Raw genomic sequence first — 15,953 nt, forward strand, 5'->3', positions numbered from 1 at the left:
TGCAGTAGGTGAGAGATTCCCTACATAATTTAGAATTGTAGAATAGTTTGAGTTGGAAGGGACTTGTAAAGTTCATCTAGTCCGACCCCCCTAGATCAGGTTGCTCAGAGCCCTGTCTAACCTGACCTTGAATGTTTCCAGGGGTGGGGTGTCTACCACCTCTCAGGCCAACCTGTGCCAGTGTTTCACAACACTCCCTGTAAAAGAAGTTCTTCCTTATATCCAGTCTAAATCTACCCTCTTAGTTCAAAACCATCACCCCTTGTCCTATCACAACAGGCCCTGCTGAAAAATCTGTCCCCATCTTTCATATAAGCCCGCTTTAAGTACTGAAAGGCCACAAAAAGGTCTCCCTGGAGCCTTCTTTTCTGCAGGCTGAACAGCCCCAACTTTCTCGACTTTCTCTCACAGCGGAGGTGTTCCAGCTCTCTGATCCTTTTTGTGGCCCTCCTCTGGACCCGCTCCAACAGGTCCATGTCTGTCCTGTGTCCAGGGCTCCAGAGCTGGACATGGGACTCCAGGTGGAGGTCTCACCAGACCGGAGCAGAGGGGCAGAATTCTGTCCCTCGACCTGCTGGTCACACTTGTTTTGATGCAGCGGAGGATACGGTTGGCTTTCTGGGCTGCGAGCACACGTTGATGGCTCATGTCCAGCTTTTCATCCACCAGTACCCCCAAGTCCTTCTCAGCAGGCCTGCTCTTAATCCCTTCCTCCCCCAGCCTGTATTGATGCCAGGCGTGACCCTGACCCTAATGCAGGACCTTGGACTTGGCCTTGTTGAACCTCATGAGGCTGACACGGGCCCACTTCTCAAACTTGTCCAGGTCCCTGTGGATGGCATCCTGTCCCTCAAATGTGGCAGTTTGGTGTCATCTGCAAACTGTAAATATTTTGCTCATGTTCTGTGTGTTGATCTGAGATTTGTGTTTAGATTGGCTGAAAGTGTATCTTTAGGATCAGGTCTGAAGAGTGTTATTTTTATACACTCATTGGCTTCTGTAGGACTAATAATACAGTTGCTGTTGTTCTTAGATGTTTTTTGGCATAGACTTGGCTAAAGAATTACTGGAAAAACTGGCTAGGAAAATCTGTACATATTACAAGTTAGGAGAGCACATCTGTATTTTGCAGGGGGCGGGGGGGGAGTGTTTGTTTTCTTTTCGATTAAGTTTTTAAATAAAATTTGGAAAACTTGGAGCAAGAGAAAACCCAGCACCAATATCATAGGTCAGCATATTTTCTATGAAAAATGTTACAACCTTTTTCATAACATGAACATGAAGTTCAAGTGTAAATTTCACAACTAAGCCTTGTATTTAAAATTCAACACGTAGTGCAAGCAAAGTATGAATATAAAATCGATTGTACTGGTCCAAATAAAAGGCCAATCTGTTCTAGCAGCATGCCTCTGGTAGTAAGCTGTAATGAATGCTTAGGGAAAAGTGTAAAAATAAGGCAAACATGATGTTAATAATACTATCTGACTACCTTGCTGCACACTGCTGTAACCTGACAGCTTGAGCTTTTTGTTTTTCTTTTTGAAATGGCTTAAATTTATACAATATACCTTTTTTCTTCTAATAGCTTCCCCTCGAAACTCTGATTTCCTAGAAGTCTTTCCTTTGAACTTCCAGTGTGCTGTCTTTTAAGCATTATCTTACAGTCAGTAAAGACTTTGCTTTTTCTGTTAAAAAGAAACTAAGCTGCAACCAACTGCTTCGTATTTTTGTAGTTCCTCTTTTAAATTTAACCTTAGTAATGGTGTACTTCTCACTTTTATTGTTTCTGCAGAGATAGTGAATTGAAATATCCTGTGATTTGTGAGCAGTCATGGGTAATGTCTTCTATTTAGTCTTCACATAACACCCCCCAATTTAGAGTTTTCCAGTGTAAGCTGGTTAAGCGAAGAATTCCTGTAATCTCACTTCTAGAAGAGTTGTCATTTTAAATCATCTGCTGCTCTGCATTTAGCAGCTTTCCTTGCCTCTGCTGTGTATTAACCCCTGCAAAACCACTCTCACTTTAAGTGCCTGCAATGTATTTCCATTTTGATTGAGATGAAGTTTCTCTTGTTTACAGAGAAATACTCTGTTCCAGAAGTTTCCTCCTTTTTTCTTACAATATTTTCTCATTGGATTCTCTACATTGGATTATTTGTCTTTGTAAGTTACCTATGTGGCATAAGCTTCACATCTACATTTTATTTAGCATAATAGATGAACTAATCTTATGCATTTTTTTGCTCATTTTGAAAACACTTTTGGAGTAGAAGTAATTTTTTAGTTTGGATAAAGAATAGCAGTACTTGTTTTTAAAAAGCTGTAAGTTCATTTGGTATATGAATGTTGTGGAAAACTAGATACACTTGAATCTTTTACTTTACAAAGATCTGAACTGGGCTATGCTAATACTGGTTTGTGATGAATGAATGAAAAAATGCTTGGAAGAGAAGTCATACTATCTTCCAACTCTTTACCTTTTTTATTGTATTATTGACAGGTATAATTTCTTATTTTAATAGGACTTCTGGCTTTCATAATGGAAAAGTGGAATCCTTGCCCTACAGTGTCTTAAGACATTGTTTTCAGGGAAGTGTTTTCAACAGTAATATATACCAATTTCACAGTATTTGTACATTTTCTTCTAATGTGAAATTGTTTGGGTTTTGTACAAGGGTACACTAAGGGTCTTCAACCAGACTGTGCTAATGTGATTCTTGTCAGGCCAGGCTAGAAACCACAGCTGATTTTGCATTGCCTGTTGAGTACTACAGTCCTGGTCCACTCGTTGTCCAGAGCAGAGAGTTGGTGCACACTATAGTTGTTGTCTGGCCCACCTCTGGGTTTTATTTCTGCAGAAGAAATGGTGAAGCTGTTTTTTGTGTCTAAGATGTGTGGTTGGGGTATGACTGGAGGCACATACAGGGGCAGAATTTTCATGGTGCTCTTGAATCTTCCAGTTCAGATATAACACATAGTAGTGCTCTTTGGATCAGTGGCAGTAGAGTGGGATTCTGTCCTTTGTAATTTGTGGACTAGATCTTTGTACTAGCCTTCAGTTATCTTTCCAGATGCTGATAAAACAAGATCAGGAAGAGCCTTAGAGCTGATTTCTTCAGAATGGGATTGTATCAAAGACTATCTGTTCATCATGTGGTAGAGGTTGTGGAACTGTGCCAGCAATAGAACTATATGCATCTTCTCTGCACACAGTTATCCCGCTTTGCTGAGTATTACGAGAAGAGAGCCTTTGATTAATCTAAAAAGGGTTTTGTAGAAAATTCTTTCATGTGAAAGCTGCAGTTTTTCTATAATGTTTTGAAAATTGACGTTGTGGAAAACAGAAAACAAACCTCATTTTTGTGAAAACTTTCTCAAGCTATGTGATTTTTTTAGTAAGCTTTTTAATTTTAGTTGGGGTGTTTAGTTTTAGTTAACTTTATTCCATTTTTCATTCCCTTCATTAAGAATGCCAGTCCAGCAACATAAATCTTTGTCTGTCTGCCTCTTGCAGCTCGAGTTTGTAGAATTGTGTCAGCAGTGATGCCCTGATCTAAAGGAAGGCTTTGTAATACTTTGAGAGTGTTTCTTAGAGAAGGTGGAATGATGGTGTGACAGCCAGCTAGCTCACAAATAGCGTACATTCTAGACTGCAGGAACCAAAGTTGAGGCTAGTTCCAGAAATAATGCCACTGGAAGGAGATGTTTCATTGTACCAGTCTATTTATTTGATGGGCACGTGCAACACACTGTGTGGCTGGCCCTACGTACTGCTAGGCACATTGATGACTTGCATTCAGCCTGTTGTATACCAGCATCATGTGGTGTTCTCCGCAAAGCTATCTTTCTACCATGTTGTCCTCCAGCCCACGCTAGTGTTATTCTGACACAGGTATGAGTCTTTGCATTTGCCTGTATTAAACTGTCTGGGACATCTGCCAGTCGAGGTCACTCTGGCTGACAGCCCGTCCCTTCAGGGAGTGAGTTGCCTCTTCGCTCCCTCCGACTTGGCGTTGTCCGTGTGCTTCCCGAGGGCACATTCTATCGTGTTCTCCAGGTTGTTTATGAAGATGCTAAACGATATTGATTCCAGTGTTGGCCCTGAGAAATGCTGCTCATAGGTGGCTTGCCAGTTGTACTTCAGACTGTTGAGCTCTATTCTTTGAGCCTGACAGTGACTTTGAGCCACTGCTTAAGCTACCTTCTGGTCTTTTTTTTCAGTCTAGTGTAGAGCAAACTATATGTTCCAGTGATAATGTGATAGAAGCTAAGCAGAAACACAGTTGTTTCATGCAAGTGTTAAAAACTGAGAACTACAGCCTGAAATAGCAAGGGATCTGTGTTGCTTCTTTGTAAAAAGAGTTTGTTCAGCGTTTCTCAGAAACCACATCCTTTTGAAATGTCTTGGGTTGGGAACGAGTGTTAATTTCAAAAAAGTAGACAGTCATTCTCAAGTAAATATCTCTTTCTTCCAAGATAATTTCATGGACTTCCTATGGCATGGGTTTTGGTAGTTAACTGATAATTTCCAGGATTCTTGGGTCACATCCTGTTTAGATTTTCTGGTCTTTTTAAAGATTTCATATAGTCAGAGGGTATGCATTTCTGTAGTGTGCTGGGTTTTCATATCTTCTGCATGCAGATTTGCATAATGCAGTCATGCACTGTCAAAATAACTCTAGTTCAAGTATTATGTTTCCATTGTCAACAATTCCTCCTCTTTCTGCTTTTAGGCTAGGCTGAATTGCATCCTTATTTTTATAGCTAAATGCATTTGGCATTGGTTTTTGCAGCTTTATTCTTTTTAGCTAATTTATAAATGGGTAACTGGAGAATTGTCTCAGTTACTCTGCTTGCAATAAAGAATATTCTTTTAGATGAGGTTTGTAGTTCTTTAGCAAAATAAATATGTAAGGGTTTTTTGCAAACTTGGCTTTGGCATTGCAGGTATTTTGTGCAATGAAATTAGATTCTAATGTAGCTGTCAAACAGAAAAAGTAATGTTTACTGGGTTTGTACCTTGAATTACTGTTGTGCCTAGAATTGGAGGACAAAACACCAACAGTTGCACAGAACAAAGACTGATGGGAAGGGACAATCATAACTGGTATCCAGTTGCATTTTAATTGTTTTTAATTATGTGGTGGAATTTTTGAACTCTTGTAATTTGTCTGTTTTCTATTATAATTGCATGTCAAACAATCTAGTATTTTAAGTCTGTTTTGGGTATTAATTATATGCAGTAGCATCTGGTAAAACTGAATTATTTTACACTTCTTGCCACACATTAATTTTTAGGAGCATGACAAGAAGAACAGTGGATAGTTTTATCTCCTCTTACTGCAGGGAAATTTTTGACTAAGAAAGGATTTTTTTTTTCTTCTTCTTTTGCTTTTAGATCTTTCAAAGAACAGATTTACTGAAATTCCTCCTGATGTCTGGCTGTTTGCACCGCTGGAAACTTTAAATTTGTATCACAACTGCATCAAATCCATTCCAGAATCTATTAAAAACCTGCAAATGCTTACCTACCTTAACATTAGGTGAGTAATGCTTGTTATTTTTGATCTTTATATAATTTACCTCATTGGAGAGGTGGCATTCTACTTCATCAGGACATTGAGTGCCCTGGTGCCCTGATTTTTGCGCAGACAGATAAAATTATTCTTGTTTGTTTGTTTTATCCTAGATGTTTTAGGGCCAGCAGTTGTTGCTTCCTTTGTGGGAAGGAACTGACTGTTCAGTCAGTAAACGATGGTGGCTGAGGATAAGGAGAGTTTACAGAGTTTTCTTTGTTTTTAATATTATGCTGACAAACGTTGTTTAGAAAGTATAGGTGTAAATTTTTGCTGCTCCCAAGAAGGTAGTTTACTCTGGCCAGAAGGCCCTACTCATTTTGCACATTATTTACATCCATTGCTGTATTGCTGTTCTTAAACTTGGAAAACATATGGTCGGATCTTCTCAGAAGAATAGAAAACTAATATGAGCTCTGGAAGGAGAGGGAATCTAGAACAACCCTCCCATAAAGAGTGGAGACCATTTTCCACAATATTCCTTTTTTTTTTTTTTAGAGGATTCTAAAGAGGATTAATGATATGATAAAACTCAGTGTTTTCTGAAAGAAATTTGGCCTAACTTTCTTCAGAGCAGCAACAGTCCATTTCTCTTTTGATGGTAATTGAGCTGCTGAATGCAAATCTTTACACAGAAATAAAGTACCGTGTAGTTCTAACTGAGCGTTTTAGGTTATTTCAAGAGTCGACTCTTTCTAATCATCATTTGCCTTACTGTGCTTTATCTTCTTTTTTGTGCTAATGTCTGAGGACACAATGCATGAACATGTGAACTACAGTAGTTGAAGAAACTGCTAAAATCCTGGCTTACTAGTATTCAGTATTTTGTTACAGAAGAAAACCATGTGATCTCAAATGCTAATTTTGGGTTCAGATGACTGAAGAAATATATTGTGCAGTTCGTAGTAAAGTAGGCAGCTCTTGGAAAAAAAAAAAAAGAAAATTGAAGCGATGCAGAGAATGACTGTTTCATTGCCATGTTTTAATAATCAATTAAAAATTTTACTTGCACATTGTGTTTTTGCTTCTCATGCTCTCCAACCAGAAAAGCCTATCATATCTGCCTGAAATGTAACATAAAAATACTTCATATGTACATCCAAAACTTATTATTGTTCACTTAAAATTAACAGAAGAAATACTTCCATAAAGATACAGATAGAAGTTTACTTTAATTTTATGGTGTTAAAATTGCAGCATTTCTTGAAGCTGATATGTTGCAAAGATGTGAATTTATTTTTGTTAGTTTTACAGCCCTATAAACTGTAGTCATGGAGAAAAATGATGTAAAAAAAACTTTGGTTTAAATATCAAAACAGTGCTCTGATTCATATCAATTAAATGGTAGAAGTTCTGGGTTTTTCTTAATATGGTGTGAACACAAATGTCAACACTTAAAAGGATTTGGTGTGGGTTTTTTTTTCAGACTAGAACTTCTGGCCTTTACACAGTTCTACTTAAAGCAACAGCAATTACTGGAATTTTTTTACTTAACACATCTGAACAAGCTGGTTGTCCAATGGCTTTTTTAAGTGTATAAGTACCTTATTAAAAAAATTCTATGTCTTTTTGACCATGGCAGTCTGAAGTTCGTAGTTTTTTCCAGTACAGATTTAAATCGAATTGTCAGTAACAGTATATTTCTTATGTACAGAGCAGACATACATGCATGCAGTTGGAAAATGATATACACAGAAGAAATCAATTTTAATTAAAACTTACCTTCCAGACTATTGATCAGCAAAGTAATAAATTGATGTTAAAGGGCTTTTTGTGATGGCTTGGGAGTGACATGACCACATGACATGAGAAGCAGTGGTCTTGTATGAAGTTCTGCTTTGCTGAGAATGTTAGCTTTATATTGGTAGCCTGTCAGTTAAGGTGGTCCTACTGAAGGTATCGGAAAGCAGAATAAAAACAAACATCAAATGTTTTTTCTTTTAAAAGTTCTCTATAAATTTTAGTGTTAGATTAATTTATAGTACATACTCATTTCATTAAGCAAGATGGGGACCTAAAATTCACCTGTATGAGAGGCTTTATCTGGTTAATGATGGAGATTGTACCTGAAATTTAGATGGAATTGTAATATGTGGTGAATATCTCCTGGAACAGGAGAGAAGTTGTACAATGTATGTCTCTGACTCACCATCAGGCTTAAAAACATTATAATGTAGCCTTGCTTGTTCATTTTTCTTTCAAGTCGAAATCTTTTATCAACGTTGCCAAAGTACCTGTTTGATCTTCCACTTAAAGTTCTGGTTGTCAGTAATAATAAGCTAGTCTCCATTCCAGAAGAAATTGGAAAGTTGAGAGATCTGATGGAGTTGGTAAGTACAATTGTGAATGATTTTACTAAGTAAGCTTAAACTTTAAGAGGTTGATTTACAGTGCATGAAAAATACAATTTAATAATTTTTTAAGTATCAAACTACAAAATGTAAATTCAGTTACTACTTTTTCTTAGTGTTTGAGCTCAAATTACAGGTGTAATATATTGTAGAGTTTCAAAAATGAGGTTAAACACAAATCAATATGTTGGATTAACTAAAGCTTTTATGGGGCTCATAAATAAAATTGCTTTTCAGTTTAATGCATTTGAGTCCCTTGCTAGTATGTTGTTAAAATGGTGAATTTTTCTGTTTACCATAATCATAATTCTATTTTGCCTCATATGTTGTCAGCAATCTTCTTTCCAGCTGAAGAGTTCATCTCTATTTGCTGTGTACTCTTATACAAGTTATGCCATTCAGTGATTGGTGTCTTGTTCTGTGAGTTTTTTTGGAGGGTGGTTAGTGTTTTCCCCCCCCATTTCTGCTATTCCTTTATTTTGGTGGGGGTGAATAGAATGAAAAGTGATATTCAGTTAATGTGTTTGTGCAACATGATTTTCTCCTATGGCATACTAAGGTTTTGTGCTTTGTCATCCATTACTTTATGTATATTAATATCCTGGGCTTTTTTGATCATTACTCTGTGTTAAGCTCATGTGTTCTGGAGAACTACGCACAATTATTCACCGACGTGGTACTTGAATGAGGTTTGATCCCCCTCCCCCCCCGCAGTATGTATGATTTTTTTGGTCAATGTGAGCAATCCTTACACTGTTTCCAGAGTAGCTGTGTATGCCCCAGTGATTCTTTTTAACGTGACCTAATTTCTGACCTATAAATCAACATTCTTTTTAATTCACAAGTAATATGAGGTTTTCTGAATGTTTCTAAGGCTTTTCTGATGTCCTCTATTCTTTGATGAGAAATTCTTTATGCTCACTTGATAGGACTGCAAGGTGGGATCGCTGGTGTTGTTTACAGGAAGTGAATGTTTTTCAGAATGGTGGTAGTTGTGTTTTTGGCTTATTTTTCAAAATTGTCAAACCTAGAATGCATGATTGAGGGCACGGCCATACTAGAGAGTTTCATTCCAGTACCTGTTACACCTGTTTAGAGCATAAGTAATACCTATACATCAAACAAACCTGACAACTGAGCCATGCACTAGAAAGATCCTTTTAGGAAGGAAATCCTATCTTAAATTTGGTGACGTGGACGGAGAAGAACTTGTGGTAGATACACAGCAGTTGGTCCAAAGCATCCTGCACTGAGACATACAGCTATGTGCAGGCATCGTGGTTGCCAAAAGTAGGTAAGCAGTGCCTAAGCTGAAGCTCTGGAAGTGTGTAGTGGAGGAGGAGGCTGGATTCGTCTGGTTAAGGCCTGGCTTCTGGTTGCTGACTCAGCTTGCCTTTAAAATCAGCTTCCAGTTTTTCATCAGATAGATACCTGTCGTTGTTACCTAGTCAAGGAAACTCATCTCTGAAGTGAATTTTATTGAATCAGAAATAAAAAAAGGTTAGAAATGGTCTAATATCAAGGGAATTGACTCAGTCTGGACTACATAAATAAAAGTTAAATTAGTGGCAGAAATAGGGCTAGCCTGTGTACACTTGGTGCAGCTTTGTCACCCTCTAGTGGTTGTATGCCGAAAGCTGGTGAGCCTGCTACTGCTTTTTGTAAATTTTTGGTTGTACGGATTGGTTCAAGGTTTTTTTTTTACGGAAGAAGAATTTTTATAAAAGGAGTAGAATGTGAATCATTTGCCAGCAGTAGCACAAGAAGTTTTTAACTGATGGTAACTACACCAGGAACTCCTGATCCCTAAACTACAGTTTCAGTCTCAAAACCAGTCTTTCATCCTTCATTGGTTTAACTTTTTGAAATGAGTTTCTGAAACATGAATCACTGCATACTGAAGAAACAGCGAGATCTGTTATGGTACTTCTTCTCTTTGTGGAAAAAACAAGAAAGATAGGATTTTCTTTTTTTTATAGTATGCTTTATAGTAGTTTTGATAGCAGTTTTCCTTTGTTTAATTTCATGTAAGATGTTCAGTTAATTTATTAATGATATCTTTCTTAGGATATTAGCTGCAATGAACTTCAGGTTCTTCCCCAGCAAATAGGAAAATTGCAGTCACTTAGAGAGTTAAACATAAGAAGAAATAATCTCCATATGTTGCCAGATGGTAAGCTGCTAGTCTTCATTTCTTTGATGTAGGTAAACTAGGTAAAGTGTTGAGAAGGTATCTGATTCTTTTTTTTGTTTGTTTCCCTCAATGCAGAATTAGGAGACCTTCCTTTGGTAAAGCTGGATTTTTCTTGTAATAAAATTACAGAAATTCCAATTTGTTACAGAAAGTTACGTCACTTACAGGTTATAGTTTTGGATAACAATCCAATGCAGATACCGCCAGCACAGGTTAGTATTAAAGCATTCTAGTTCACAAATCTGCTTTAGGATCCTAAGAAAGAGGAAGCTGTTCTAAGTTATACCAACCAGGTTTTCATTTTTTTAAGCTGTATTTCTCCTAATGGGAAGTTGCGGGTACAAACTCAGTGTAGAAAGTATTTGTTGGGGTGTGTTTTCGAAACAGGTGCTATGTAATTAGGATGTTTTTTTGTTCGTTTGTTTCCCAACAGATATGTTTAAAGGGTAAAGTACATATATTTAAATTCCTCAGCATTCAGGCGTGCCTCAGAATAGATAAAAAACCAGATTCTTTAGATCTTCCGTCATTAGGTAAAAGAATACCCTCCCAGCCACTCACAGACAGGTGAGTAATGGGGTTTTTGTTTTGTTTTACTTTGGCATTTGCTATGAAGTGATCTGTTCATTACAGATAATAGCTGTAATTTCAATACTTTAGTTGTTCTTTATTTAGGAGTCATAGTATTATTTTCTAAACTTCCAATAACATGACCTTAATTGTATCATTTGAGTTGCTATGGAAAATTTTCATTGTACTCACCAAAGACTTGGAAATCAGAACAAAGATGTATTTAAAATTTACTTATTGGAAGACTCAGCTATATATTTCCCGAACAGATATGTCAAAACAGTAGATGAGTTCCCATAAATGTCCTGAATATAGAGTTAGTCTGTTGGATGGAAAGTCTGCCTCCCACATGTATATATATTAAGGGAAATTTACTTGAACATCGGTGAGATACCATGGATTTTTTCATTACATTAGTTGAGGTCAAAAAGTGCAGAATGTTTTGTTGGACTTCTGTACTGAGTACCTTCTGGGTAATTACATGGGAATGCTTTTGTGTTTTCTGTTGTCAGCTGGCTTGCCACTGGAGACCATATGGAACAATGCTCTCTTTTTTGCCTATTTTCTTAAAATGTCACGTGCAACTTGTGCCTCTCTGCCTTCAAGGCTGAAGGAGAGATGAAAGTTATGAATAAAGCTTACACCGAGCAGTTTGAACCATTGTATTCAGTCCATGGTCTTGGTCTTGGGCAACTGTGCCATAGGGAATTAGTTCACAGTGTCTATAGGTAGCTTCTAAATGCTCCTGAAAGCTGCGGTCCACATCTGCTCCTCAAAAGCCTCCACTGAACTTAAGGCCTACAACTAAAATGTATTGCAAAGGAACAAGGTCATGGGTATTACCACTGTCCATCACGTTTGTAGTAGCGAGAACTTGTTTAATTAAACTTTCCAGATAATCTTACGATGTAAACCAAGCTCTAGTATACAGTTGGAAAACACATCCAGCTGATAACTGCCAATTTATGTCTTTGAAAGGCATAAATTTGGAGGAAATATTCATAGATATTCAGACAGAGTTAAACCATTATAATATGACAGTCTATTGGGGAAGGCAGATTTACTGCTAGTAGAAAACTATGTCTGCCAATAGAATTCAAGGAATTGCAGCTTTTCAGAGGAAGCCTTCTTTTCCAAAGGCAATATTCTTGAAGGAAACAGAGGAATTCTAAAATTGCATAGATACAGAGAGAGCACCATAATTGATTGTTTCCACTTTACTGTGATACTTTTTTCTTGAACAGCTCTGGGTAGGAGATTAAGAATTTGTTTTCTGCATGTGGGGCATTGTGCAAAAATTCTGTACCAGCAACTGCAGATGAGTGTAGAGAATATATTTTTAAAAGGATGTTTATTTTCTTTTAGAAAAGTGAAACTGCTGTTTCTTTCATTCTTGTGTGGTTTTTTTCTGTTTTGATCCTCTTAACGTAGCATGGAGGACTTTTATCCCAATAAAAATCATGGACCAGACTCTGGCATTGGAAGTGATAATGGGGATAAAAGGTTGTCCACAACAGAAGTGAGTATTTTTCACTGTTGAATTTGTGTAATTTCTGGGTTTTTTTAGAATTTTTTTCCTTTGTATTTTGTATCATTTGAGAAGTACTTAACGAAATTGCATTTAATGTTCTTTGAATATCTGTACATTTGAGTTTAAACCGTCAGACTGCCAGTATCAGACACAAATGATCTACATATTGCTTTGAATTTTCTGGTTAAGGTTCATACCAGTTCAAGATTCATACACTTTAAAACTGAATTCTGACCTAAGGAATTGTTTGGATCTTTTAATGTGTGAAGTACATAATCATTTTACACAAAGGGCAAAATGTATTTGAAACTTTATTTTATTATTAATGAAAGTACTTAAAATGAAAGTTTATTTGGACTGAATTTGAGTGTTGTATATTTTAGCAACCCTTGTTGTTTAAATTTTAATAAATTTCTGGGTGATCTGCTAGGTTTAAAGTGATGAACAAAAATCCCTACCAAGTTATCCCCCCCAAGCCCCGCCCACAAAACCTCCCACCTGACAATGTTATTTTCTCTGTCCTGGGAGCCATCCCTTGTGATAGGGTCAGATGCACAATAATTTGTGAATTCTCAGCTAATTGTGTAATAAAGTAATTTATACCTAAGTTCTGTATTAAATGTGACTGTATTTGCAGCCATCTGATGATGATACCATCAGCCTTCACTCCCAGGTATCAGAATCAACAAGGGAACAGACATTAAGGAATGACAATCATGCAATGGGAAGTAAACTCGATCCACAGAAAGGTAATATCTCTTGTGTGTCTGTTTTTTAGGTAACAGAAATGCTTTTGCTTAGGCAATCTAATATAAGAATGTTGCAAAAATTACATAATCACATGTTGGCATTGTATTTTAATCATTCCAGAAGAGAATGTAATAATCACAAATAGACAAGGCCAGAAAGAAATAAGATTATTTCTAGCTCAAGGAGACTTGATTTCATTGTTTTATCTTTATCTGACATTTTTCATAAGTACTTACCTCTCTCAGGATTAACATTTTGTTGAGAGAACTGTTTAATATCATCTTTTCCATGCTTCATCAATCCTCACTAGACCAGGAGATGTATGATTACATTGATCCAAATGCAGAAGAAGGAGCTGTTCCTGAGCAAGGAGACGCACAGATTGGACCATTGCTGTCTTATATCAAGGTAGCATAGCTTGACAAAAGAAAAACTGTTCAGCAGGCTTGATTTTTTTTTTCTTCAATTCAAGTCTAAGTTTACTTTTCATTCTGTGTAAGGAACGGGGAAAACATCCTGAGAAATCCCAGAAAACAGAACAGAATGAAGACTGGGGAGATCAAAAACGGTAAATCTTGATCCTTTTTTGAGAAGGTTTTACTGACTGGGGAGTGAGGGTGGTTTTGTTTTAAGCTCCTTGCATATGGAGGAAGGAAATCTCATATTGAACACACAGAGTGCTCCTTCCTGGATGGAAAATAAGCTCATAGGAAGCACTTCTTAGCTGTTGTCCAATGATGTAGCCATTTCTGTGTCTTGCTTTAGTGAAGTCAGGCAAGTCACTAATGTTTAATTTTTCAGACTTCAGAAAGAACAGCTGCTGGCGGAAGATGATGATGAACTCAAAGAAGTGACTGACTTGAGAAAAATAGCAGCTCAGTTACTGCAGCAAGAACAAAAACACAGGTATTACAATATCAGTTAAGATAACTTGTGTAACAATTAATTTATTCTTTACCCTGACTTACACTCAAAAGCTCCTGACACCTTTTTTTGAGAACAGTTTTGTGCAGCTGTTAAACAGTTAAAATGACAGACTCTTTCAAGATACCTGTCCTTTGTTTCTTTTTGTAAAATTGCTGTCTAGAGAAGCGCTAATATACCCCCTGTGGAGAGGGAGAGATGAATGTGAAAGTCTCTTGATTTCCTGGTTTGCTGTTTGCTAACTTTTTTTTGCAAAGCATTACGCTTAGGTAGGTATGGTTAATGGTTGTAGAAGTAGATTATCGGTGCCATGTTAAAGTGATTTTGTCTTAGTTTGTATGAGTTACAAAACCTGCATACAGTTTGTTTGTGACTGTTGTTGTATGTGACTTCTTATTTTATTCAAGTACAAGGTAATTTAGGTGGTACTTTCTCCATTCAGTCTGATGTGAGAGGTAAATTTCCTATGGACTGTAGGGGAAATTTGTTCTGGCAAATGACAGAGCATATACGTTATAAATAAAAATAAATTTGAACAGTGTAAGTTCATCCTGATGAACTGCCTGACTTTCTCCACTTTATGTTGGGCATCACAACAGAATGGTTGTTGAAAAGGAGCTGTAGAACACGCAGGAGATTAATGTAATAGAACAAGTTAACAACTGTGTAAAAGGAATAGCAGGAAGGAATATCTGGAGTTGGCATAGGATGTGGACAGGCTAGAGTATGAACGTCTTCTCTCTGGTTCCTTTACCAAGGGGGCAAATAACCAGTGAGGTACTTTGGTGAGAGTAAGCCCTTACCTGAAAGGTAAAAGTTGTAGTTAATTGTAGTTAATTAACTGAAATAGTTCATTACAGTCATTCATTATTCCACAGTAGTGCATTTAACTTCATAGCAACTTATACTATTTTTTTCTTTTGAATTTCTGTGTAATGATGAGATTCTGCACTGCTATTTTTCTTTTAAGATAGTTCCAATAAAGGTGAAGCCCTTAGAAAAATTGATACCCTGATACTATGAATTGCAGAGGTATAAAAATTCACCGGTGTTTTATATTAGTTAAATACAATAGCAGTATCATGGGGGGGGGGGGAGAGGGAGGGATGAAACAGATTTTACTTATCACTCCAAGCATAATATTTAAGATTTGGTTGTTTACATTGAGAAAGGAAAAATAAGAATGAAACCTTAATGCTAATACATGCTTATTACCAAAAGTACTGCAAAAAAGACCAAGAATGCTACACTTTCTTGTATTAATTTATTAATAAAGAGAATAAGTGTGATTTTCTTTATATTAGTTTTCATATGATGGTTACTTCTATTGCATGTGGGTTTTGTTTGATTAGTTTTAATATTTCAAATTTGAAATACCAAGCCACTCCTCTTCTGAAGTACTGCAACTTAAATTTTATTCCTCATATGTTGGTGTATTTTAATGCAGCAATCTTGCTAATGGTTCTGCTTTGCTCTGGAACTGTTCAGACATATGCAGTCTTACTAGTTGTGAGCTTTACTACTTAGTTTAGCATTTATATTTTAAAGCTTGCTTGTGTATCTTTAGGTACATAAGGGCAAAATCACCTCTGATAAAAAATTTAGCCTTGTTCTTTAAATCCATAGTTCTGTGAATTTATAATTTCTTGCCATGAACAGCAATAAGGATATTTAGAAGTTTAGTGAAGATATTTCTGTGTTTATTTGTGGAAAATATGTTCTGAGTAATCAGAATCCTCAGAAAAGTGAGCATTGTGAAATAATACCTTACTAATCGTATTTCTGTTCGTTCAGTGTGCTTTTTTAAATATTATGCAGTCTCTTTTCTTTTTGCTTGCTATGCTAATGACTTCCCTGTGCTCTCCCATGAACCTATCCTGCTTCCTACTTCCGTCTTTGGCTTTGGTGTACATGACATACGAATACAGACGAAGGCCATTAAGCTATAGAACTTCATTCAGTGAAAAACTCTTCCAGAGGACAAGGGCGGCAGGACGTGCGTCAAGGTATAAAGTGCTTGTAGAGCTTCAGACTTCCAAAGTTAAAATGTGGACAAA

General features: G+C 36.8%; 1 protein-coding gene across 1 annotated transcript in view; it reads left to right on the forward strand.

The window, feature by feature from the left end:
• Positions 1-15,953, forward strand: part of LRCH2 (leucine rich repeats and calponin homology domain containing 2) — a 54,145-nt gene that overhangs the window by 12,388 nt on the left and 25,804 nt on the right. The window contains exons 2-12 of the mRNA XM_075435172.1: positions 5,399-5,543; positions 7,780-7,906; positions 9,995-10,100; positions 10,197-10,333; positions 10,555-10,688; positions 12,123-12,210; positions 12,860-12,971; positions 13,283-13,380; positions 13,473-13,540; positions 13,774-13,878; positions 15,825-15,902. Of these exons, the coding sequence (XP_075291287.1) occupies positions 5,399-5,543; positions 7,780-7,906; positions 9,995-10,100; positions 10,197-10,333; positions 10,555-10,688; positions 12,123-12,210; positions 12,860-12,971; positions 13,283-13,380; positions 13,473-13,540; positions 13,774-13,878; positions 15,825-15,902 (1,198 nt within the window). The remainder of the gene's footprint in view (positions 1-5,398; positions 5,544-7,779; positions 7,907-9,994; positions 10,101-10,196; positions 10,334-10,554; positions 10,689-12,122; positions 12,211-12,859; positions 12,972-13,282; positions 13,381-13,472; positions 13,541-13,773; positions 13,879-15,824; positions 15,903-15,953) is intronic.

This window comes from Opisthocomus hoazin, chromosome 14 (genome assembly GCF_030867145.1).
Source record: "Opisthocomus hoazin isolate bOpiHoa1 chromosome 14, bOpiHoa1.hap1, whole genome shotgun sequence".
NCBI classification, from domain to species: domain Eukaryota; kingdom Metazoa; phylum Chordata; class Aves; order Opisthocomiformes; family Opisthocomidae; genus Opisthocomus; species Opisthocomus hoazin.